This window comes from Leptonychotes weddellii, chromosome 12 (genome assembly GCF_054177405.1).
Source record: "Leptonychotes weddellii isolate Sample4059 chromosome 12, ASM5417740v2, whole genome shotgun sequence".
NCBI classification, from domain to species: Eukaryota; Metazoa; Chordata; class Mammalia; order Carnivora; family Phocidae; genus Leptonychotes; species Leptonychotes weddellii.
Window position 1 is genome coordinate 59,837,453 of NC_138380.1, and position 26,008 is coordinate 59,863,460.

General features: G+C 40.2%; 1 protein-coding gene and 1 long non-coding RNA gene across 3 annotated transcripts in view; both read right to left on the reverse strand.

Annotated features, from left to right (window-relative positions):
• UMAD1 (UBAP1-MVB12-associated (UMA) domain containing 1) overlaps positions 1 to 26,008 on the reverse strand; it is a 201,872-nt gene that overhangs the window by 159,482 nt on the left and 16,382 nt on the right. For both annotated transcript variants that reach the window (XM_081800504.1, XM_081800505.1), the window contains one exon: positions 13,762 to 13,852. In XM_081800504.1, coding sequence (XP_081656630.1) covers positions 13,762 to 13,843 — 82 coding nt within the window. In that variant the 5' untranslated portion in view covers positions 13,844 to 13,852. The remainder of the gene's footprint in view (positions 1 to 13,761; positions 13,853 to 26,008) is intronic.
• On the reverse strand, positions 1,901 to 13,555 carry LOC145716556 (uncharacterized). Its single transcript, XR_014139327.1, has 2 exons — positions 12,086 to 13,555; positions 1,901 to 11,200 (listed from the first exon to the last, which is right to left on the reverse strand). It is a non-coding gene; the product is annotated as an uncharacterized LOC145716556 (long non-coding RNA).

Below are 26,008 nucleotides of genomic sequence, written 5' to 3' on the forward strand. Positions count from 1 at the left end.
CATTCTTTTAGGTAATGGAAAACACTTAAGCATATCTGAATTGGGAATATTAAAATATATTTGGATTCATTAGCATATTTTCATAATAGGTAGAAATCATAAGTGAATTTTTGTGGTGTTAAATTTAAACCACCTTTGGCAATAAAAAGATGCCCACAGGCTAGAAAGGCATTTATATCTCACGAGGAAGGGAATGCTTTTACTATAATTGGTTCATACGGTAACGCGTATGAATCCATTCCTGAAGTAGCTTCATACGAAGTATCTTCTATACTATATTTACCTTCCTTTCTTTCCTTAGCAAACAAAAGAATTTATATAAAGTATTTTGAACATATAACTCTCAATTGGAAATATTTACATATGAGGCTGTTTAGAATTATCCCTAAAATCTCCTTCAACATCTAGTAATTATGTTGCAGCATTCCCACCCTTTAATGGCAGAATGTAATAAATTGTAGCTTGATTTTATAATAAAAAATGCAAACATTGAAAAATAAGACTGGGGGCGCCTGGGTGGCTCAGTCGTTAAGCGTCTGCCTTCAGCTCAGGTCATGATCCCAGGGTCCAGGGATCGAGCCCTGCATCCCACTCCCCCTGCTTGTGTTCCCTCTCTCGCTGTGTGTGTCAAAATAAATAAATAAAATCTTTAAAAAAAAAAAAAGAAAGAAAAATAAGACTAATGAACTTTTTATCATTGCCCTTAAAACTCTTTAAAATGTGACACACTGAGCATGATTGACATGCAGTTCAAGTAAAAACATAATATCCGATTGGTTTTAAACTTTAAATAGTGACTTCAGAGCTATAAATTTGGAAAGATAAAAAGAAACTACACATTTCAATTTTCCTCCCAAATTCCCATGTTTAAAAAAAGGATTACTATTTCATTTATTGACTTCAGCATTTTTGGAAATGGTACATTTCTAAATATATAACACATAAAGATATGTGAGTCATATGCTTTAAGACTGTATTAAGTTTAAGACTGTATCATTAGCAGGATTGCTGACTTTATAAAATAGCTGGTCCAGATTCACAAAGGAATCTCCTGCTTAACATCAGTAATCCATTCCTGAAAATTGGACTTGTAAGAAAATGCATCAGGGATCCTGTTTCCCTCTAATTTGGATGGGAAAAATTATAATGTGTTGCATATCAATCTCAACCTACCAACCAATTTCTTAAATAGCCCTAAAATACAGAAAAATGCCCACATATAAGTAGTAAACTATTATGTTCATATGTTAAACATGTTTCCTGATCACCAAACCGTTAATACGATTGTTTACCGATCAGCTGCTTTGTAGCAGTGTTATATAGCCCCCCCAGGGACCAGCTACATCCAGGACGCATCCTTTCTGATGCCAGGAGCCATATCTTTCCAAATATTTACATGTGACTGTGATAACCTATTCATTTCATTTGCAATGTAACTCAAGACTATTTCCATACACTGTTTTGTTAAAAATTAAGTTTTGGAGGATATAAATATAAACTTTTCCTATATACACATCAAATGAAGAAATATATATATCCCATGAAGTCTGGACACTACAAGCATACTTGTCAAACATCAGTCCAGACATTTTCAGCCGCAAGGAACAGAAGCCTATCTAAAAGCGGCTTAAACTTTAATGAGGGAATTTACTATCCCACCTAGCAGTAAGTCCAGAGGTTGGCAGATGCCAGGCTTGTAAGTATATCAGTTCAACAATGCCATCATGGACCAAATTGCTTTCTCATTTTATTCTGCCATCTTCAACATGTTATCTCTGTCTTGAGCTACCTCCCCTCAGCAAAGGTGGCAGCGACGTATGAAACGTCATCAGGCATTTCATCCAGATAAAATAGCTGCCAGGGGAAGAGGGGGCTCTCTCTCCAGTATCTGCCTCTGAGCCCCTCGGCCGACCTTCCTTCACATCCAGTCAGGCATTCTGAAACTAACTGCCAGCAAGGTGGATTGGGCCACCCTGACTGGCTTAGACAAATTAGAACTGAGCTCACAGGGCCGGGAATAAAGCCAGTCTCTCCTGAAACACATGGTCATGGAGACGAGGTGACTACTCTGAAGTGTGGAAGAAGCGGGAATGAATTTGGAAGAGGCAAACCTGCTCCGAATGCTTATTTCAGTTTGCATTAATAACTAAAATTAGTATAATTTAAAAGCCCAGGTGATCGGTAACGTAGGTCAACAAAGATCCATTTCCACTGGAAAAACACCTTAATAGAAGACATTACCAAGTTTTCTAATCAAATACTAAATAATCTAGAAGTCATTCTAAAGCCTGTTGACAACATGTAGATTGAGGATGTTCTTTATGGAACTCATTGTGCTATTAGATGAGATGCACAGCAGACAAGATGTCTGGAAGGAGGTTACAATCCAAGTGGTAAAACATATACAAATAGAAGTTTAAATAACATTACAGAACAATGATAGAGGAGCTACTACAAGAACGGTGACAGACCCATATAAAAGCAAACCAAGAGTAAACGATCATTACTAATTATATGTTTAATATAACAAGTAAAAGAGTTCTCCAGTCACAGTTTGGGGATCTGTACATCTCTATTATCATCTGCCTGCTTTTAGTTTTTCTGACAACACAACTAATTACAGTATCATGTCCTGACTGCATCACTGGAAAAGTATGCATGTATACTCATACCAGATGGACAAGACAGGGAAACGGCGACACACGACTGAGCTGTCCCTAATGGTACACGCCATCCTATCTTACACCTGATGTTTGATAGTGCTGTCTTGCGATGTTATTTAATTTTTATTTTTGGAGGTCTTGCCACTTAGGTTGCAACCTCCTTACAGATACTGCATTGGCTGTGTATCTGACAGTAGAGTAATTATTCCCTAATTTTCTTTTAGCTGCTCAAAAGTCATTCTATTTTCTGAAGCCAGACTAGTACAAGTGACCAATGAGATGTGACGCACCCCTGACAAGGACTGTGCTGCCTCTGACGTTAAAATAAAAATACCCTAAGATCACAGAGCCCAAGGGGCTCGCAAACATCTGTATACATAGCAACATCTAGAAAAGTGATTCTCTATCCTCTTCAGGGACACAGACCTTTGAGAATCTGATGAAATGCAAAGACCCTTCTGCTCAGAAAAATGCAAATACAAAATTTTGCGTATAATTTCAGGAGGTTTACAGAACACTCCACTCAGCGCCCCCAAAGTCATCATGGCTAAGAACCCCTAACACAGGGAGACCAACAGGGACAATGGCTAGTTATCATAGTTATCAACTCTTTCAACCAATCCATCAACAAACTATTTTAAGGGTTCATTTTCCTTTGGTGTCACCAAGCATATTTTCACCTTGTGCATCAGGAAATAATAGATGCCAGAAATAAAAATGAAACCATTCCATAAGTTTAGCACTGAGCTACTTGACTTAGAATACTGAAAAATTTCAGAACGATGGCTCCTTTAAGTCATTTATACTATAATGTAAGGCTTTAGTATACGTAATACTTCTCATTAAAAATATGACTAATTGTATCTATGTGTGTGTATGTATATATAAAATATAGGTACAGAGAATCATAAAAGTATGACTTTTTAATGAAAATACCAATTGTAGGGTATCAGTTTATAATTTAACTGATAACCACAGTGTACCAGAAATTCTTTTTTTTTTTTAATTCCAGTATAGTTGACATACAGTGTTATATTAGTTTCAGGTGTGTAATATAGTGATTCAACAATTCCATATATTATTCAGTGCTCATCAAGATCAATGTACTCTTAATCCCCCTCATCTATTTCACCCATCCCCCCCACCCACCTCCCCTCTGGTAACCATCAGTTTGTTCTCTATAGTTAAGAGTCTGATTTTTGTTTGGCTTCTTTTTCCACTGTAGTTGAGCCATAAACAAACAAACAAAAAGCAAATAAAACCACAACATTTCTAGGTTAAACACATTTCCTTTCATTAAATAGGCAAAGAAGCAGAAAGCTTCAAGTTTCTTAAAGTAATATATTTGGAACCTTAAGTATTTTTTTTAATCAGAAAACAAATGTTTTGTTTTCTTTGTTTCTTCATTTCACGAGTGAGATTATACAGTATTTGTCTTTCTCTGACTGACTTATTTCACTTGGTGTTATACCCCCTCAATCCACTCATGTGTTGCAAATGGCAAGATTTCATTTTTATGGCTGAGTAATATTCCAGAGTGTGTGTGTGTGTGTGTGTGTGTGTGTGTGTGTGCGTGTGGGTGGGTATACCCCACATCTTCTTTATCAATGAACACAGGCTGCTTCTATAATTTGGCTATTGTAAATAATGCTGCAATAAACATTGGGGTGCATGTTTCCCTTTGAATTAATGTTTTCCTATTCTTTGGATAAATACCCAGTAGTGGAATTATTGGATCATATGGTATTTCTATTTTTAATTTTTTGAGGAACCTCCATACTGTTTCCCACAGTGGCTGCACCAGTTTGCACTCCCACCAGCAGTGCACAAGTGTTCCCTTTTCCTCTACATCTTCGCCAACACTTGTTATTTCTTGTCTTTTTGATCTTAGCCATTCTGACAGGTGTAATGTGGTATCTCATTGTGGATTTGATTTGCACTTCCCTTATTAGAAGGAGCATCTTTTCATATGTCTGTTGGCCATCTGTATGTCTTCTTTGAAAAAATGTCTATTCAGGACCTCTGCCTGTTTTTTAATTGGATTATTTTATTTTTTGGTTTTCGGTTATATAAGTTCTTTGTATATTTTGAATATTAACCCCTTATCAGATATGTCATTTGGAAACATCTTCTCCCATTCAGTAGGTTGCCTTTTTGTTTTGTCGATGGTTTCCTTTGCTGTCCAAAATCTTTTTATTTTGGCATGGTCCTAACAGTTTATTTTTGCTTTTGTGTCCTTGCCTCAGGAAGACATATCTAGATAGATGTTGCTATAGTTGGTGTCAGACAAATTACTTCCTATGTTCTCTTCTAGGAGTTTTGTAGTTTCAGGTCTCATATCCAGGTCTTTAATCCACTCTGAGTTTATTTTTGTGTATGGTGTTCGAAAGTGGTCCACTTTTGTTCTTTTGCATGTAGTGTCCAGTTTCCCCAGCACCATTTGTTGAAGAGACTGTGTCTTTTCCCCACTGTATATTCGTCTCTTTTGTCATAGAAAAGTCACATGCATTGCTTTTTTAAAAATGCTGATTCTTAGGCTATAGCTCCAAAGATTCTGTTTCACTAGGTATGGGTCAGGCCCAGGAATCTGCAGCATTAACAAGGAGCAGAGCACCTGTTACAGAGGAGGTGCTCAAGAGTATTCAATTAGTGATCACTACAATAAAAAAAAAAGACTCCATTACACAAATTTAAGATGTTTTTCTTCTGGCTTAGTTTATTAGATAATGCTATTCTGAGGTAACACCCTAATTCTATCATGATAAAAGAAGAAGATACGTTTTCCAGAAATTCACATTTATGAAGATTAATGTGTTACCCTTAGTAAGAATCTTTCCCTTCATAATAAGCTTTGGTTGCATTCAAAGGGAAAAAACAGATGCTGAGTAAGACAACCGCTAAAATATGAAAGAATACTGTCATATTATTAAGATTACCAGAAAGCCAACACTTAGGTCTTCCAACACTACCTGAATTACCAGTACAAAGTACCATGTTTATAGCGTACATTTTACTTTGATTGTCATCCTCATTCTTTATTTCCTCAACAGAATGAAAGAAAAAATAAACTTGTAAGCTCAAATATAAAAGCTACTCATCATAACTTTTCAGTTAGATAGTCTCAAATGTGGAAGATATAGCATTACGAAAGCCTCCAACGAAAAACTAAAGGAAACTCATTTATGGAATATGGTGTGCGTGCTTAAATTGTTTTCCTACTGATGTTGTATGAAGTAAGTGCCCCCTGGAAACAGCAGTAGAGTAAACCAGTCAATGGCCCCCAAACAGCTACACCAAAAATATGTTGGCCGGAAGGTTTTAGCTCAAAGAAAAAGTCTCTTGGAGTGGTTCTGCAGAATTTACAGGTGTTAATCCGTCAAATACATGTACTATGGTTAAAGACAAAAAGAGTTACAGGCCACTTGGAATTCACATTTGTATAATTAGGTTAATAAAATGCTTCTCAATTGCTCCACTGATTAAAAAAAATACTTAAGGTTCCAAATATATTACTTTAAGAAACTTGAAGCTTTCTGCTTCTTTGCCTATTTAATATTTGAAAGGAAATGTGTTTAACCTAGAAATGTTGTGGTTTTATTTGCTTTTTGTTTATTTGTTTATGGCTCAACTACAGTGGAAGAGAAACCATAAGTCTATATTTTTATGAGGTCCTTTTCAAAGTGTATGATCACTAAATTACAGAGAATGAATAGCAGTGGTTCTCAGCCCTGCACGCACACTAGAACTGTCTGGAGAACATTGAAAAAAAAAAAAAATACTCCTGTCTGGGCCAAACCCCAGGCCTGTCTAACCAGAATGTAGGGATTCTGGAGGCCCCAGCACCAGTCTCTTCTCAAAGTGCTCCCTAATGCACAGGAGGGTTAGAACCAGGGAGGCAGAGACAGATCATCCGACTGACATCACGGAGCCCCAGTGTGAATGAATGACTTGCTCACAATTAATTGTATAAAACAGAGGGCTCAGTTCTGTTTCTCAGTACGGTCCACACCTCTCCTTTGCCCCATGATGTTCCTTCTTATCTGCACAGTCAAGGAGATAAGGCAGGGGGTACCCCACACAGGACACCCTTGCCTGAACACTTCCAACTCTAAAGTGTCGCTAGGTGAACAGGTCAACCAGAATTAGGAGCCAACAGATGTCAAAGTTCTGTTAATTCTATCCATAATGGGAAAATAAACAAGTGCAAAATGAAGTAAGTTTAACAATCCTGGCATGCTTGCTTTAGAATTGAAAGGTCGAGTAAAAATACAAAGATTGCCAAGTAAAGTAATTGTAATTTGAGTTTTTCTGGATACCACAATACATGGGTAAAGAGCTATTAATAGGGTCAGTTGCTTTTTTAATCCATCAACACTCTACTTTTTTTTTTTTTAATTTGGTATATTTTTGTTGTAAGAACAGGGAGTAAAAATAGGAAGCGCATGCTAAAAATCTGTTTAGTCTTTATCTTTGTTGTTTTAATTAAAGCCTTCAGTCCTAGAGAGAATCAAAATGACTTACTGTCCCTCATCTCCTGGAATGTAAATTTGTCTTGCACACAGCTAAATTTCCACTTTTAAATAAAGGAAGGAGCACAGAGACGACAAGATTACCCAAAAATTCCATATAAAAATGGAATAGTTTAACTTGAGTGTGTATACATGGTTTGAATGATTCCGAGGATGAGGAATTCAGTAGGGGTCAACCTTAAAAATAACCCATTACATTTCAAAATCTGATCTATCATTTCAACTGGAAAATGCAATGTGAGAGTGAGTTACATATTTCAGTATCAATACTTCAAAGATGAAATCCAAGCTACGGAATTACTAACCTCTGATTCTCGATTCAGTTTTACAAAATAATTCGCTTAATGGAAACCACGGGTCCTCGTGCCCTACTTTAAGAAGCACCTGCAAAGGGGTGCCTGGGTGGCTCAGTCGGTTAAGCGTCTGCCTTCGGCTCAGGTCATGATCCCAGGGTCCTGGGATCGAGCTCCACATCGGGCTCCCTGCTCAGCAGGGAGTCTGCTTCTCCCTCTGCCTGCCACTCCCCCTGCATGTGCTCTCTCTCTCTCTCTGTCAAATAAATAAATAAAATCTTAAAAAAAAAAAAAGAAGAAGAAACACCTGCAAATTCTGAAAGCCGTGATGAACGTCGGTTGGACCGTAACCCAAGCTCTTCCATCTCTGGGGCAGGCCTTGCTCGGTTTCATTCCGCCTGCTCCAAAGTTCTATTCAATATCTGGTCAACAGTGTCAGCAAACATAACAACAGCAATCTAAATTATTCCTTTTCATCTTATATTCTCTGGGGTTTTCTTGTTGCTGTTATTTTTCCTTCTTTTTGCCATAACATAATAAGCTAATTCATGCCTTTGTCTTAGTTTTGGAAGGAATTATATGCCAACATCTAGGCAACAGATACCCTTTTCCTTAATTTAAAATAACTATGAGGTTGCACACTACAGTAGTAAATTTGTAATCAACTTAAAGATAATGTCTTAAAAGTACAATTAAACATGTCATAACACAAGAAAACCCTGGTAATTACAAATAGTACCATGCTCGCTGGGGTTTTAAACAATAGTATAAAACTAAGAAAAATCGCCACCCAGTGATGCAAATGAAAACTGCAATTTGTTTTTGTGTAAAATGAGTACCCTGGAGGATTACTTCAACTTCATTACTGAATGAAAGAATAGCTAGTACCTTCTTATGTGAATAGGAACTGGTTACAAGGGAAAGGATGTTTTTCTATGAGGCTTTTTTCCCCCTTATCCTTATTCAGCACACTCGACATTTCACAAAGGCTAAAAGCTTTGGAAACCTTAACAGGGAAAAAGCTTTCTGTCCAAAAGTGAGCTAATTATATACCAACAGCCCAGATATTCCTATTATGAACACAGTGCCTAGGCTCTGCCTGAACCCTGAATTTCAAGTCGCGGGGTGTTGACTTCAGCAACACCATCTAATGCCATCGAATCTTTGTGACCTAAAACCTATTTGTGTTAAGCAGGAAGGCTTGCCTAGGGTAAAAGGTACTCTCGAGTGGAAAAAAAGAGATAATTTATACTTTTCACAACATAATTTACTCTGACCATTTTAGAAACAGGTTATGAAGACCACATACAATGATAATCTAACAAATTCTGTAGAAACTGTATTGAGAGGAAGTTGTTGTCATAAATATAATTGTGTTTCTAAATCTTCACTTGGTTGTATCACTTCCAAAACACAACAAAACCCACCATATATGTTTATTTTCCTGCAATGTATCTACTGCACGTGAGGACAAAGAAAGTTATGTGGATATATGATAACAAAAATATACATGTGCAAGTATGGGGCATGTTAATAAGAGCATTTCATATCTACCATTTGACCTATTTGGCATTTTCCAAAATATTTTACACAGTATGCCTGAGACTAAAGTACGTATTACATTTGTCAGTATGTTATCACATGATAAGAAAAGAACAACTTAGCGGAACAAGTCAGCTTTAAAAAAAGACATTACCACTTTAAAAACCATTTTTTAAGACAGCTTACCATATTCCTAATAATCTGTCCTGACTTTTACCAGTCAAATCAATTAAGTCCCTAACTGTCTATGCATTTTTTACAAACTAAATAATGCATACCATCTTCCAACCTCAACCTCATTAAGGAGATTACAGTTGTCTGCAATATTTAAAAATATTTAGAATATTATACATTACATATTACATACCGAAAAGTTTGAGGTAGCCAAAATTAGAGCCCAACTTTATGAACAACAACACTCTTTCATTTAAAAAATGAAAACAAACACAACACTTTCTCTTCGGAACAGTAAGGAACACAATATAAAAAATGTTTAAAGAGCTTAAAACGTCACTAATGTCTTAAAATTTAAAATATTATGATGTTAAAAAAAAAAAAAAAGATGGGTAGCTTAGTGGTTAAGAGGATTAGGCTCCAAAGTCAGATTGCCTGGACTACTTCTAGATCTGCTATATGTTAGCTGGAACAACTCAGAAAAGTTAAGTCCTCACCTATATGTGGACATAATACTATCACTGTTCTAAGCATCTTACGCATGGTAACCCACTTAATCCTCTCCATAACCCTACGGGGTTGGTCCTATTTCTAAATGCCCTCCCACCCCGGAGGTTATATAACTTGCCCAAAATGGTGAGGAGTGGCAAATATACCACCCCAAAATATGCCACTTTTTTTTTTTAATTTATTCATGAGAGTCAGAGAGAGAGATAGAGAGAGGCAGCAGCAGAGGGAGAAGCAGGCTCCCCGCCTAGCAGGGAGCCCAATGCGGGACTCGATCCCAGGACCCTGGGATCGTGACCTGAGCCGAAGGCAGACGCTTAACCAACTGAGCCACCCAGGCGCCCCCAAAATATGCCACTTTGGCATAAGGATTATTCTGAGCTAAAGGCTCTTGAAAAACAGCAGGTGCAAAAAAGGGTTCTCTGACCTCCCCTTTCCTTCCTGAAAGCAGGAGATAAAGCCCCCTATAGAAGATGCCAGGAGGAAAGAAACATTCTTATCAGCAGAGGTGGATAACTGAGGCCAAGAGAACTCTGTACAAACAGACCCTGCTAAAATAACTCTTATCTTCCTTTAGTCTCCCCACATTCTTTACTCTTCCACAGTGGCCTCTTTGTTCAACCTGGTATATGAGCATGTAAGTTTTGCCACTTCTTTGGTCTTCATTTTCCTACGGGGGCTCCCGTGTACGTGTGAAAACCTGCACGCTTCTCTCCCGTCAACGCGTCCTATGTGTATGTACTTCTCAGGCCCAGGCAGAGACCCTAAGCAGAGCGAGGAGAAGTTCTGCCTCCCCTCAAACAGAGGCTCTGGCGAGTTGGAGTGCCTGGATACAGAGCTGACGGGTCTGGCTCGAGTCAGGATTCTTACCCACGCTTCACCGTACCGCCTCTGAGGTGTGCCTGAGGAAGAAGGGAGGCGGTGTGGTCGAGGAAGGAGGGAAGACACAGGAAGAGAGAGCCGACGCTGATGCTGGCTGGTAGCACCACAACTTCAGGAGAGTAACTAAGCTCACAGGACAGTAGGAAGATGCGAGGATTTTTCATGGGAAGTGGTGAAGGGGTAGAGCTTTGCACCTGGAGGGCACAGGGCTAAACAGAGACAAGCTTCAACACTCATAGAAGCTGAAGGACCAAGGAGCCTCAGCAGACATCTAGGGGACTTGTCTGGCTTGGATCATCTGAAACAGGGAGGGCCACCAGCTGCATTTCAAATTACATCGCTGCAGTGGAACGACGACAGAAGTGTCACCATGACTGCCGGGGACACCACTGCTGCAGGGGAGGTACCGTGCGGGGACAGCACCCACCCGACTCCGTCCGAGATGGTCCTGGGAAAATGCCCTTACAGCACAGCATGTCGGCTTTCGGGGAAGTGTACCCTTAGGGCTTAGGTACAGCACATGGCACAGCTGGAACATGAGAGCAGATGAGAGTACTGAAGTGCTGGAAGTTTCCTCAGGAATTAGGAAATCTGAAAGTCTCTGTGTCTCCTGAGGCTCAGCTAAAGACCACTTCTTTTTCTTCTTCTTTTTTTTAAGATTTTATTTATTTATTTGACAGAGAGAGAGAGACAGCAAGAGAGGGAACACAAGCAGGGGGAGTGGGAGAGGGAGAAGCAGGCTTCTCGCCGAGCAGAGAGCCTGATGCGGGGCTTGATCCCAGGACCCCAGGATCATGACCTGAGCGGAAGGCAGACGCCCAACGACTGAGCCACCCAGGCGCCCCTAAACACCACTTCTTAAACCAGAGTCTTTTCTAGAAGGGGAAAGGTCCACAGTAAATAAGCTTCACCTGCTGAGGTAGAATAGCCTGGAAACCTGGCCCCTATTGGTCTAGCTAGCTAGAGTGAAGCATCTACATGTTTCGAGCCACCAGATTCTGGAGGAGATTTCTGAAAGAGCAGCAGCTTGAGTGTTTTCAGCTGTGGTTAAAACTTACCCCTGAAGTGCTGCCAAGTGGCAGGCCAGAGAGCCAGAGAGGTGAAGAAGACGCACAAAGAGTTTCTGAGGCCCAGCATTAGAAGTTGCATGTGCTCTCAAAGATGTCTATGCATGAATCTCACATCCTTTAGATGGCTATTTGAGTACAAAAACAGTAATGTTGATTTCGAATCACGAAACAAAAAGCAGCAAAGTTCTCTACATATGTGTTGAGACCACAGAGAAACACAGAACAGAGTTTGGAACACCAGGCTTGGTTGAAGCAAATTTTGAGAGATGAATTTCTTGCAAAAGGCCTAAAGAAGAGACCAGAGGCATCCCTGAGGTTCAGTTAGTGAGGCTAATTCAGGAGGTAAGAGGGAAGCAACACTGGCAACTTTCAAGGAACAGAAGTTGGGACTGAGGAAGCCAGTTCTGACCTGGAAGCCACGGCACAAATTCCTGAGTGGTAAGAAGGGCCAGAAAAGCAGGCATGTGCATGGCACCCCAGTTTATACCCATCAGAAAGTTCCCCAGGAAAAACCACTGCCCCTGGTCAAACAACGCCTCACGATTTTTGCCTCAGGTGTAGAGGATCTGGGCAGAGAGAAAACAACTGTGACCACCCGAGTTATTGCCCCTGTCCCAGGACAAATGAGGCAGATCCACAGAAAGTGCCAGAAGGGAAAGGGCATCTGCCAGCACTGCATATTCTGGCCTGCCAGAACTCGACTGTGGAAAAGATGGGATATTCTAAGGTAACATTTAGCCACAAGAAAAACTCTAATCTGTCTCCCAGAGGTTAACCTAGCAATGGAAGAGGGCCAGATGGGTGAAACCTTTGTGTCCTTTCTGTGAGAGACCAGATCCTAAAGAGAAGGGCTGAAGAGGCAGAGACCCAGCCACCTACACTTCTAAAAGTGTGGGGAAAGAGGACTGGCAGGAACCCTGGCTCTGAGAGGGCCTAAACTGAAAATGCAGGATCACCCTTAAATCCAAGGAGCTATCCTCCACTTTTCAAGACATATAGAGCATTTGCCAATACAAGGGGACCCCAGTCTGGCTGGGCCAAGATAAAGACTGTAAGAGGTAGGAAACTAGAATCTGGAAAGGGAGACACCTGAGAAACATCCCAGGGAGCAAATACCCTATGAATTTATGCACATCCTCTCAGGGAAGGAGCTGAATTTGGCAGGAGGAAGTCCACAGTGGAAGAGGATGCGTGCTACGTGGGAACATTAGGCTTTGGCTCACCACCCTCTGGGGAGAGAATTTCTGGGAAGAACTATTCAAAGACTGCAAATCTCTTCCTCGGGGGGAAGACCCAGTGACATGAAGGAAATGTTATTTTTCAGAATTCCCCTTGGAAAGAGCATAGTATTTGTTTGAAAGAAATTTTTTTAAAGCCACCAAAATCGTAATAACTGCAGGTATCAATTTTATAATAGAAAATAAACCAGTCTTAACAAACATGTAGGAGACACAATTTAACATATTTAAAAAGTATACTTAATTCAGCAAATTATTTATTGGATGCCTAATTTAATTTCAGATGCTAATTTAAGAAGCAAGGTTTGGTGCTATTTATAAAACAGAACTTGGTCTACCAAGGATCCTTCAAGACTTCTGGTTTTTCACAATTAAAAAGGTTCACCAGCTTATCATATAGAAAAAAAATAAGGGATGATTTTACACATTTAATTTGAAGGATATAGCCAAGATAATATATAAGAAGTGTATGACTTTGTGACAATAATCTAAGTGATTGATGACCTTTATTTTTATAGATTTCATATACATAAATGAATTCTGGAATTAGTAGGAAATAATTAAAAAAAATCAATCACATAATTTTCAAGTAATCTTTTAAAGGAAAAATTATTCAACCAATTATGATTTTGTTTAAAAAGACTCACCTGGGCACCTGGGTGGCTCAGTTGGTTAAGCGATTGCCTTCAGCTCAGGTCATGATCCTGGAGTCCTGGGATCGAGTCCCACATCGGGCTCCCTGCTCAGCAGGGAGTCTGCTTCTCCCTCTGACCCTCCCCCCTCTCATGCTCTCTCTATCTCATTCTCTCTCGCAAATAAATAAATAAAAAAAAAAAAATTTAAAAAAAAAAAAAAAGACTCACCTAAAAGGACAAATCCATCTGCTTCTGTATCTGGTGCAGAGGGCTTTTTAGATTCCGGAGATTTTCTGAAGAAGGGAAACATTGCTGCTGTCTGAAACAGAAACACTATATAATGTCAAGTTCAGATGAAAATGTAAAAAAGTCTTACCCTTTTTAGTAAAAAGCCAAACACAGAAATATCACAATAATTACTTTTAAGAATTCTATTACCAGACTTAAGAACATAAGCCCCCACCAGGTGTCAGAAGACAAACCCAGAAATTAAGGGGCACAGACTTTCAGTTCAAAATCATGTGTGTCTTGAACCGTGCAATCTTTATCAATTACTGAACAGGCAGGAAATTATACATATAAGGCTAAAATCAATAGATAACGCCAGAATCTGGAAGGATCTCGCTAACTATAAATTGGACACTGGACTGGTGAGAGGAAAAACAAAACAAAACAAAAACTTGTCCAAGTTTCTTGTCATGCCGTAACCAGCTTAAGCTTCGTAAAACTGAGGCCACCTGAAAAAAAGAAAGGAAGGCACTTCTAACTTCCTCCAGTCGGTTAAACCTGATTCAGACACTCGAGGGCCGACTGTATCCATTGCAACCAACTTTAAATTCCCATCAATGCAGATCTTGGTGTTGGTAAGACTGTGTGCCCCAACAGACACACACACACACCCCACTTTTCTCTTTCTCCTCCCATCTTTGTATGTTCAAGGAGGACAACAACTCCTAGAAAACAACGGGGAAGGAAGTTGGGGGGAACTGTAGAGGACACGTCACATTCTGAGGACAGTCCCTAAAAGCAAAGCAATGTAAGTCTTGGTGGCAGCAAGTGCTCCACATTCTGGTTTCATATATTCCACCCACACCAGAAAATGAAGCAGGGAGGGTAAATAAAGATTTTATCTGAGCAAAAGCCTCTGGAAATGGAGAACTGTACTGGGGTTTGTGGAGGTCGACTTGCCCTGAGCTGTGGATCCCCGAATGGACAGTAACGGAGCTTATTTCTTGATAGAAAACATACAACTGGAGAAGAATAACACAAGGCATGTGATCAAGAAACTAGTTCAGTAAAGGAAAAGGAGCAGCCTCTGAAATCCTCAAAGAAAACACAAGATACAGTGACCGGTCTAAAAGAAAGGTCTGGAAATAGTTTGGCATCCTCAGCAGAGGACAAGGAGACATGGCCCATACGGAACTGGTGAAAAATGAGATTAAATGCAAAAGCAAATGCAAAAGATGAAAAGACAGAGTGAGATGGGAAGAATAACTGAGTAAGATGAAGAGAAGCATGTGCGAGAAGGAAATGGTATCAGAAGAGAACTGGTTGGCTTACAGGCAGGAATGTACAAAAATAGAGCTCAGATTCAAAGACTTGAAAGACTGGAAAAGGCAACTGACTTCTCAACCCCAAGCAGTTGAAAATAAGACAGAGAAAGCCTCTGAAGGAACAACAGCTGATTAAAACTTAACCTCGGGTAAGCATCAAATCAAGAATACAACCATTACACCTGGTATTAAAACCTCAGCCTGGTTCAATGTAGCATGTAGTCAATCCCCTCACTTGGGATAAAATGGTTCAGGAAAAACAGACTAAGAGGTTAGGTCTTCAGCTGAAGCCTAACAGAGAAAAGTTACCCTCATATAAGGAAGGAGGGAGAGAGGACCTGTGGGGTGAAAGCAGTGAGGAATGTAGGAAATCCGAGAGATGTCTAGCAAAAATTGTAGGTCTGGCTATGGACACATGAAGCCGACTGGAATCAAATAGCTAAGAAGCCAACAAAATGTTTGAGAGCTGTATGGCCAAAATGACCACTACCAGTCTGGATTAAAAGAAGATCAGGGCGCTTGGGTGGCTGAGTCTGTTAAGCAGTCGGCTTGGGCCATGATCTCAGGGTCATCGGATCGAGCCCCGCATCGGGCTCTCACTCAGTGTGGAGTCTGCTTGAGATTCTTTCTCTTTCCCTCTCCCCCTGTTCTGAAATAAATAAATCTTTTTTGGGGCGCCTGGGTGGCTCAGTTGGTTAAGCGACTGCCTTCGGCTCAGGTCATGATCCTGGAGTCCCGGGATCGAGTCTCACGTCGGGCTCCCTGCTCAGCAGGGAGTCTGCTTCTCTCTCTGACCCTCCCCCCTCTCATGCTCTCTCTCTCTCTATCTCATTCTCTCTCTCAAATAAATAATAAATAAAATCTTTTAAAAAATAAATAAATAAATAAATAAATAAATAAATAAATATTTTTTTTTCTTAAAGGAGGACTATGACTAGTGGATATTTAGAACAACCCTAGAGACAGAAAGTTGTCAGAGAAACTGCTCAGACCCCAAAGAGGGCCTATTCTCCAGGGCCCGCTTCAGTGATAGCCAAGGAAGTTACTAGAAAAGGAGGAAACTCCGAGAGGGTGGAGCCAATGGGCATGGAGAACAAGGACTGGGGGCCTCTCCCAGGAAGCAGAATCTGGGCATAATTAATAAACATCCTCCAACCCAAGGTGGGGGCCCCCCCAAAAGCCTGCTCAGTTCCATTTCAGAATTGCTACCATTCCATGACTTTTGTATATCTCCCATTCCTCCCCTTTCTGAATGAGAGTGGTTCGGGCAGTATGTTTCCCAGTTCCACCAGAGTGGGAGGGGACGGAGGGGTGGGTCATTTTAATTCACGAAGTCTCCAGACCAAGAGATGGCAAACCTGGGCCCGATGGAGAGATACTGGACTTCGAGTGTGATGCTGTGACCGAATGGCACAGTTCAGATTACTGCCCTTAGGGAGGGGTGAGTTATCTTGCCTACAGTGAAGAGAAGTGTGTCTGTGGTGACCACAAATGAGAACCATGGAATCATTAGGGTTGTTCACTGGCTCTCTGCCTTATGGAGACATAGGACTGCAGTTTTCCTTCCTCCTTGGAGGTAGAGGTGGCCATGTGGCTTGCTTAGTTCACTGTGTCACGTACCATTAGGGTGCTACATCAAGGAGCTTTGTGAACACAGAGAAAGAGAAGCCCTTTAAAAAGCAGTTCCCATTCTAGCATATAAAGAAAAGCATTCCAACAGAAGTATTCAAATTTCCAATATATTTTTTTAAGGTTTTATTTATTTATTTGTCAGAGAGAGCACAAGCATGGGGAGTGGGAGAGGGAGAAGGAGGCTCTCCGCTGAGCAGGGAGCCCGATGCAGGGCTCGATCCCAGGACCCTGGGATCATGACCTGAGCTGAAGGCAGACGCTTAACCGACTGAGCCACCCAGGCGCCCCTCCAGTACTTCTTCATGTCTGGCCACAAAACAGAAACGGAATGAACATCAAAATTATAAAAGTGGTTCTGTTAAGTCAGTCTCAAGCCCCAAAAGTTTAAATATGTTGTTATAAAAGCCACACCAAGGGGCACCTGGGTGACTCAATCAGTTAAGTGTCTGACTCTTGGTTTCTCTTTTTAATGCAAGTGTTTTGTACAGAATTTGTAACTTAAGTAATTAAGTGAAGCATTTAAATTTTTCATGACCTAAAACATCAAATTTAAACTATACACAGGCTGCATCAGTTTGTGTTTCTTAAAACTCAATAATGAGAAAACAACTCAAAAAAAAACTGGGCAAAAGATAGGAACAGACACTTCACCAAAGAAGATATGTGGATGGCAAACAACCACATGAAAAGATGTTCAACATCCTTAATCAATAGGCAAATGCAAATTAAAATCTCAGCAAGATACCACTATATACCGATTAAAATATTTAAAATTTAAAAGGCTTGCCATGCCAAGTGTTGGCAAAAATGTGGAACAACTGTAAGTCTTATATACTGCAGGAGGTGTGTAACACGGTACAACCACTATGAGTAAGAGTTTGGCAGCTTCCTGAAAATATAAACATACATCTACCACATGACCCAGACCGTCTCCTTCAGGTATTTACCTAAGAGAACTGAGAGCGTATGTCCACACTTGTACACAAATGTCATCCAGCTTTTTTAGTAATAGCCCAAACTGGAAACGACCCAAATGTCCCAAACCAGGTAAATGGATACACTCTGGCATATCCATAATACTATTTAGCAGTAAAATGGAATGAAGTCCTAAGATCTGCTACAACATGCATGAATCTCAATAGAATTAAGCTAAGTGAAAGAAGCCAGACAAAAAAGAGTTCATACTGCATGATTCCATTTATATGAACTTCTAGAAAATGCAAACTAATGTATAATGACAGAAAGCAGATCAGTGGTTGTCTGGGGAATGGGGAAGGCGGGGTGGAGGAAGGAGGGATTACAAAGAAGCACAAGGAAACTTTGGGGCTGATGAATATGTTTATTATAGTGATTGTGGGGATGGTTTCAGGGGCATAAATATATCTCAAAACTCATCAAACGATACACTTTCAATATGTGCAATTTATTGTATGTTGATAATAACTCAATAGAGCTATTTTAAAAATTCATTATTAGCACAATATCCTAGATGTCATATAAATATTTAGTTCACAATGATTCGGAAAATTGTCTCAAATCTCTTAAACCCCTGTGTGTGTGTTACAGATACAGTCTTTGTATAAAAGACAAAATGCTTCTTTTCTCTGTGTATCCACACAAAACTGAAAAATAAAAGGACAGTGTCTTCACTTTTAATGGTATGCAGAGAAGACATATAAAAGGGCTAGCTTGATCGCTAGACAGGGCAGATCCTATTGCTCTGAAAGGGCAGAGGGTAGGGCAAGTAATATATTTATTTTTCCTTATTATTCTAAGGCTTACCTATTAAGTAATATTACCCATGACAAAAGGATTAAGGCAACCTGGTTTTCTCAATTTATCTTCTTTCAATTTCAATAGACTACTAGGTAATGTAAAATGCACATACACCGCAATTCCTATCTGTGATTGATCAACAGTGGCCACTTAACTATAATAACATACAAGTTTCCCCTGCTATCCGAATGCAGAGCACTTCTATAAAGGCTTTTTCTAAGCCCAAATGGCATAAAATGAAAAAGCAATTACCATTAATTTGTATGGAAAAATTTTTGAACATTCCCAGACCCCCAAAATAACTTCTCTTTAGCTTTTCAGGTACCTTAGGACACATCTTGCTAAGGGAAACACAAAATAAATCCAGATAAAGCACAGATGCTCGGGGACCCAGTGGAGACCTATGGCAGTTTGATGCGGAGATGCTGAGTGCAGTTCCCAGGCAAGGTGCTTGGCAGGGTCCCTCGGGTTGCTTAGGATGCACACTGCCTCTATGCTAGCTTGCTGCAAACAATGAGCCCTACTTTTACTTTTCGCCGTTTTTTCATAAAAGTGGAAAATCCTCTCCAGACTTGTTTCAGTTAGCGACAACAGGTACTAAGGTAAGTCTTTCGTAAGAGCAAAGCAGTGTAATGTGAACTTTCAAAAAGCAGGAGATATCTGTATGTATACACACAAACACATTTTTTTCCCTTCATATTTGCTCCAGTAGGATTCCAGAAGGATCAGTGAGAATTAGAAGAGTCCTGTTGGACTTCACAGATAGGTAGCCTTGAGTTCAACGTCATCTGCTGGGTAGGGTACAGACAAAAGCAAGGAGAAGTAAGGCCTTTCCTGTAAGAAGGGTCACTATGAACAGAGAGTACAGTGCGTTTAGAGGACAGCAAAGGGATTAATCTCAACAGAGGCATGCACATAAGCAGCAGAAATAAAGACTGCAAAAGAAAGGCGGAGACAAATTATTGAAAGGGCTGAAGAGTCAAGAATATGTTAGAATATCCACAGTAGCAGATCAGGATCTGTTTAATGTTACTGCAGGATCTTGAGGAAAGTTGTGTTTCAGAAAGATTAAGTTTAAAATAATATGCTGAAGAGGCTGATTGAGAGCACGGAATCAAGAAGTTAGAGAGTTGTAGCAAAAAGGGAATGGATGAAGATGGGAGATGTTTGAATGAAAAAAGAAGAGATGTGCAGAAATACGGAGTAGGACCCAGTGACTCTCAGCTCTACAAAATGCAGATGGAAAGGAATTACTACAAGGCAACTGAGAGTTCAAGCCTGAAAGAAGAAAGTGATATTATGAATAAGAAAAGTCTGAGAGGAATTATAATGAATTCTGTTTCAAACAAGCTAGATGTAAAGGAAACGTGGCTTGTCCAAATGTAAATATGTAAAATGCAGTTAGAAAAATAGGACCTAGTGCCCCAGAGAAAAGGAGTTGTTAGCACCTAAGTGGTAGCTGGAATCATGAACATCAGTGGTATTTCAAATGGAAAATGTAAAAGTTCAAGCATTGAGGTCATGATCTCTAAGATCTCAAATTATACTATGAAAATACATCCCCTTAATTACCACCAAAGTGATGTGTACACTCCCTTTTCTTCAATATTTTCAAAAACATACTTGGCTGTCTTATCAGGACTTAAATGTTAACTCGACTATATTGTTTCAAAACTGCAGAAACAACTGACCTCTTCAGCATAACCCAGGGGTGGTAAATTCAAATGCCAAGCAGCTAAGTATGCGTGAAGCCAGCCTCCCGTGAGACAGAAGGAGTGAAGGGGAGTCCCGTCTCCCACAGGCACCTCCAGAAAGGAAGGGAGGGACGGAGGGAGACACATACCCAGGGAGCCGCGAGGAGGAGCCCTTCACCAAAATGAGGCCTGTGAGGGCTTGATTCAGGAACCAGTGAAAGAGAGCTTTTGATGGTTTTGAGCTAGGAAAGCCTGGACTCAGATTTGCACTCGCTGTTATGGCCAAGCTAAAACCAACAATAAAAACAGTAACAACAACAAACACAAACAGGACCAGGCTAAAGCTGTGGTTAGCTGATCTCTCCCCCATGAAGATGATCCCAAAGCATCTAGAAAGCTCGGTGGAACTCGGCCTGACCATCCAAAGCTGCCTCAGACTGAAGGGCCCATTTTAAGGCCTGTGAGTGGGCCTAGGAGTCTGGGGCCCTTTACTGCTGCTCCTGCTGGCTCAGCCCCCCAGAGAACCTTCCAGCTAAAGTGATTTATTTTTCCTCAAACATTTTTTTAAATAAATCATTTTAGCTGATATGATTTACTTATAATTCTTTAATCATCTGTTTTTAACATCTTTTTTGTATATTCTTTACAGTATGTCTTTTTACTGTATCTGTTTTATACTATTTTATTCTTTCTGTAGTTTTCCTAATTTATTTGTTTCTTTAAAAAAAACTAGCAGCCTTTCTAATTATAAAAGTAATTTCTATTTTTTGTGTGTGAAGGGGTGCGGGGGATAAGCATGTTTACACTTAGAAAACAAAAATATGGAAAAATATACACCAAACCTAATAGCTGTCATTACCAGGACGCATGTCCAGTTTATATTCACTGTACAGTTCTTTTGTAGTATTCCCGTTTTTCTATTTTCTATTTAAAAAACAAAACAAAACAGAAGGCACCTTTGGTGTGTCTGATCATAGTTTCATGAAGGAATGTGGGCCCAGTGTCACCAACTCTGATTTTTCAAGACAAAGTGGAAATCGAATTATTTTGGAAAAAAGCTAGTTTTTTGATGATAGTAACAAACTGAAAATATTTAAAAGATACTTCACAGACTGAATAAACTCTCCATAAACTGGATGTGGCCTTCAGGTGCAGAATGTTAAACCTAGGCCAGGAATGTGTGTAACAGCTTAAATCTAGTCAGCATAAAGAAAAATTGTAAAAGGCTTTGAAATTTAGTGCTTCTGGCTAGCTTATCCATCTGGGTTATGGCAACTTTTGTTTATCTTTGACTAGGTTATATCACCACTCTGTGGGAGGTAACTTGTAGAAAATGGATATCATGCCAATAATTCCTATCCACAGAAATGTATCTGGTAAAATGCATTAATTACTGCTCTGTGGGATAGTGACCAGTTTTGCCTCCATTTATAAATTCAACATTTCCTTCTTTGACTATAAATGTGTGGTGATACTCGGAGTTCTCTTTTGAACCAGTTATATCTTACAAGTTCCCTCCTTAGAGTTCAGTAGTCTTTGACAGATTTTTACATTTGTATGACAGAGATGATTTTAACCCCTTTTAAAATTTATCCATTAACTTTGGACTACCAATTAGGATTACCCAAAGGTTTTCCTCTGTTTTGCCATCCCAGATAGGTTTTTTATTTTTGAAGGTGATACTGGTGTGGGGTGAAAGGTACGGGTATCTGAGAGGATAAGCAAGTGGGGGACAAGGAAAGACCTTTAAACTGATGTCACAGACAAGCTCCCAGGAAGTCTGAAAGCCAATTAATTGAACTGAAGGATTAACATAAATTTTATTTCCGGGGCGCCTGGGTGGCTCAGTCGTTAAGCGTCTGCCTTCGGCTCAGGTCATGATCCCAGGGTACGGGGATCGAGCCCCACATTGGGCTCCCTGCTCGGTGGGAAGCCTGCTTCTCCCTCTCCCACTCCCCCTGCTTCTGTTCCCTCTCTCGCTGTGTCTCTCTCTGTCAAATAATAAAATATTATTAAAAAATTATAAAAAAATAAATTTTATTTCCACCTCTCTGATTTTATGCTCAGACCAGCACCTCTGCCCCAAAACACTCAGGAAACAAACAAACAAACAAAAACAAAGAACTGAATCTTGGATCTATAGCTGTTTTTCAAACTGCAGGTCCCAACCGTTTAGCAGACGTAAACTCAATTTAGTGGGTCATGACCACATTTTTAAATAGAATGAAATAAGAGAAAAAAAAAGAAAAGAAGAAAGGGAAAGGAAGGAAAAAGATTATCAGAGAGTATCATGTATGGTAAATAATGGTTTATGAACTTTTGCTTTGGGTGCTAAGGTCATGATATGAAACGTATCTCTTAGTTTGGGTTGCAGGCAAAAAGTTTCAAAGCCACTAATCATACTCTAGTGCTCACATAACCCGTAAAAGGACTGTGAGACATTATGCACCCCCTTGCATTTTTAAGGTAACATCTAAAACTTTCCACTAAAAATTATAAAGGATGTAGTTTCCAGCATATTATAAATATTCAAATGTTGAAATAAAACTGTTTTAACATTCTTTTAAACTACTCCAATGGAATCTAAACACAAGAGCATTTTAATATCCACCATCAACCATTTTAAAAATACATGAACAAGTTCTTTTCTAACAGTAGGAAATTTTACATTGCTCTTTTTTTTCCTTGAACTAGTATTTCCATTCCATTTCCGCTGGTCTGGAGCAGCTCAGAGATGTCCTCAGAACACACCAGGACAGTTTTTACAACACACCCAGATGAATACAAAGTGGTGATGGCAACCTCACTTTGAAGAGAGCCTGTCCTTTAATGTAACACTTTTAACCTTTTCACTTGTCACCTAACTGCAAAGTGACATCATGCACATATATAACAGCCATTATAAATTGAAGTGATAAAGGGGCGCCTGGGTGGTTCAGTCGGTTAAGCGTCTGCCTTCAACTCAGGTCATGATCCCAGGTCCTGGGATCGAGCCCCGCATCGGGCTCCCTGCTCAGCAGGAAGCCTGCTTCTCCCTCTCCTTCTGCTCCCTCTGCTTGTGCTCTCTCTGTCAAATAAATAAATAAAATCCTTAAAAAAAAAAATTGAAGTGATATGATTTAATGAAACTCACTTCCCTAACATGATGAATATAGTTGCTTTTAGCAAACTGGTAAGGTAAACAGGTATGATTTTTATCCTAAACAGAGTATCTAAAATACTTAGAAAGTTGGAAGATCTTGAGCTACAAATTCATAATTACATAGCACCAGGCTAGACAGGATTCTGGAAGAGTGCAAAGAGCTCCAGAGAACTTCACAGTGAAGATTTCACACAGGGGCCATGTTGGAATTTTTTTTCTTCATTTTGTACGTTTTTTTTGTTTTTCTTGATCTGGGTCGGGGCCTGGGGGGTGTTTCTAGTTTATCACCACAACTTGGTGACTTTTAACAGTTGGCTTTACTTGCCATGGGGAGCAGCACAAAGGCTTCATCTGATAATCTCAACTGCCAGCTACTCATTAGTGTGTAAGATGCATACCACCAGGAGCTGTTTGCAATCATTAGCTGTCGCTATAATAATAGAATCCTGCTATCTTGGAAGCATTACATAATCTGACATTACTAATTTTCTGGAATTTTCTCTAGCAGAATTGCTTTTCAAGCATATGACAAAGTCATCTTGAAAAGTCACAAGCTGGTCCAAGAAAGTTTTAGAACAGAACATTCCTTCTTCTCGTATCCTTTTTACATGATTGTATACAGACAACCTCACTAAGAGTAAAATGGACCTCATGCAATTTTACTCTCCTCCATTACTTTGTAAATAAATATGACCCCCAATTATCAGGGAGGTTTTATGTAGTTTTATTGTTATTGTTGGATTTTGGGATTTTTGTTGGTTTGTTCTCCTTTTAATTAGCTATCCTATTATTTTCGATTCAAGGCTGGTATCCTGGCAGTGATAAGAACTGGCTGCTTTTCCCTCTCCTGTCCCTTATTCATAAAAAAAAAAAAAAAAGAACAGCATAATAATAATGTCTCTCCTGACTCTACTAATTTAGGAAGGCAAAATCTCAGAGGAGTTAAGATGGCAGAGGAGTAGGGAGACCTTAGGCTTACCTCCTCCCTCGAACACAGCTAGATAAATATCAAATCATTCTGAACATCCAAGCAATCGATCGGAGGACTGAGAGAGTGAAAATGCACAACTAGAGCTAAAAAACAAACAAATAAAAAACTGCCACATCATGAAAGGTAGGAACTGCAGAGAGTTGATTTGGGGGAGAGAAGAGATGCGGGTGCTTCAATGGGGAGGGAGTCCTGATTGCAGAGGGAGGAGTAAGAGAGAAAGAAAGAGTGGGAATGGGCGCACAGAGAACTGCACAAGAAAAACTCTTCCCTAAAACCACTGACCAGGAAAAGGAGAAGAGTGGAGCATCAAGTTTTTACAAATAGGGAAGTGCAGGGTGTGAAGTTTCAGAGATCACAAAGTGTGAAGTTTCAGAGGTTGGCAACATCACCAGGGTCATGCCTGGGTCTTAGTTAGCAGTGCTACAGGGGGGAAGGAGGGCAGAGACCCAGGAGTGGGCAGTGAGGTCTGAGGATCCCCTGGGTCTCATGTGGAAAGGCAGTTCCCCTACTTGGAGTACATTTGGGAGAGGGGTTGCTGTGACCTCTCCAGGGGCAAAGGACCCAGAGGGCGCCACTGAGCTGCCCCATTAGCTAGCACAGGAACACAGGCGCTGGCTAAAGCAATGAGTCTTGGCAGGCTTTCTGCTATGCCTTGCCACAAACTCCAAGCCACCGTGTGGTCGCTCCTCTGATTTCTGGGACTAGCCTCTGGACAGCTGCAGCTCAGCCAGACCCTCTACCAGGAGATCAGTGTGGATCCCACCCATGGGGATCTCTAAAATTTGGAGTTTTGGAACCCAGCCTGTGCCCGAGATAAAACACGGGAGTGCCATACCAGCTGGCAGGCAGACAGCTCAGAGGCAGGCAGGGTGAAGACAGGGATCTAACAGAGGCCAGGGACACAGGAGAGGTGATTGTGTGCTCTTTTGTGAGGGTTTCCTGAAGGGTGGCAGGTGCCAGCTCCCCATCCCAGGAGGAGAGAGTAGGGCAACGCCATTTCCACCCCGCCCATCAGTGCTGAAAAACTTCAGGGAGCAAAACAGCACCACCTAGTGGAGACCGAAGCTGCTTATATCAAGCCCCGCCCCCTTGTGCCCTGCAGGTGCATCTCCACTAGGGCAAGTCCGCCTGAGTATGAGAGCAACAGGCCCCTCCTTCAGAACACCAGCACGAACCCATTGCAGGCACCAAGTATATAGATCAGAATATGCAAAGCTTCAGCTCTAGGGTAAATAGGATCTATCTTCCTTTTTATTTTTAATTATTATTTTTAATTAAAAATTTTAATTTATGTATTTTTACTTTTTAATTTTTAAAATTTATTTAAATTTATTATTTTTATTATTTTTTGGATCTAGCTGCTTTTAACAAGCAGACCAAAACATACCTAGGATCTAGATTCCTTTTTTTTCCCCCCCCGGACAAAATGACAAGATGGAGGAACTCACCCCAAAAGAAAGAACAGGAAAAAAGTCACAGTGAGGGATTTAATCAATACAGATACAAATAAGATGCCTGAGCTAGGATTTAAAACAACAATTATAAGGACACTAGCTGGGCATGAAGAGAGCATAGAAGACACTAGAGAATCTCTTACTGCAGAGATTAAAAGAACTAAAATCTAGTCAGGCCAAAATTAAAAATGCTATCAGATGCAAATCCAAACAGATGCCATGACAATGGACAT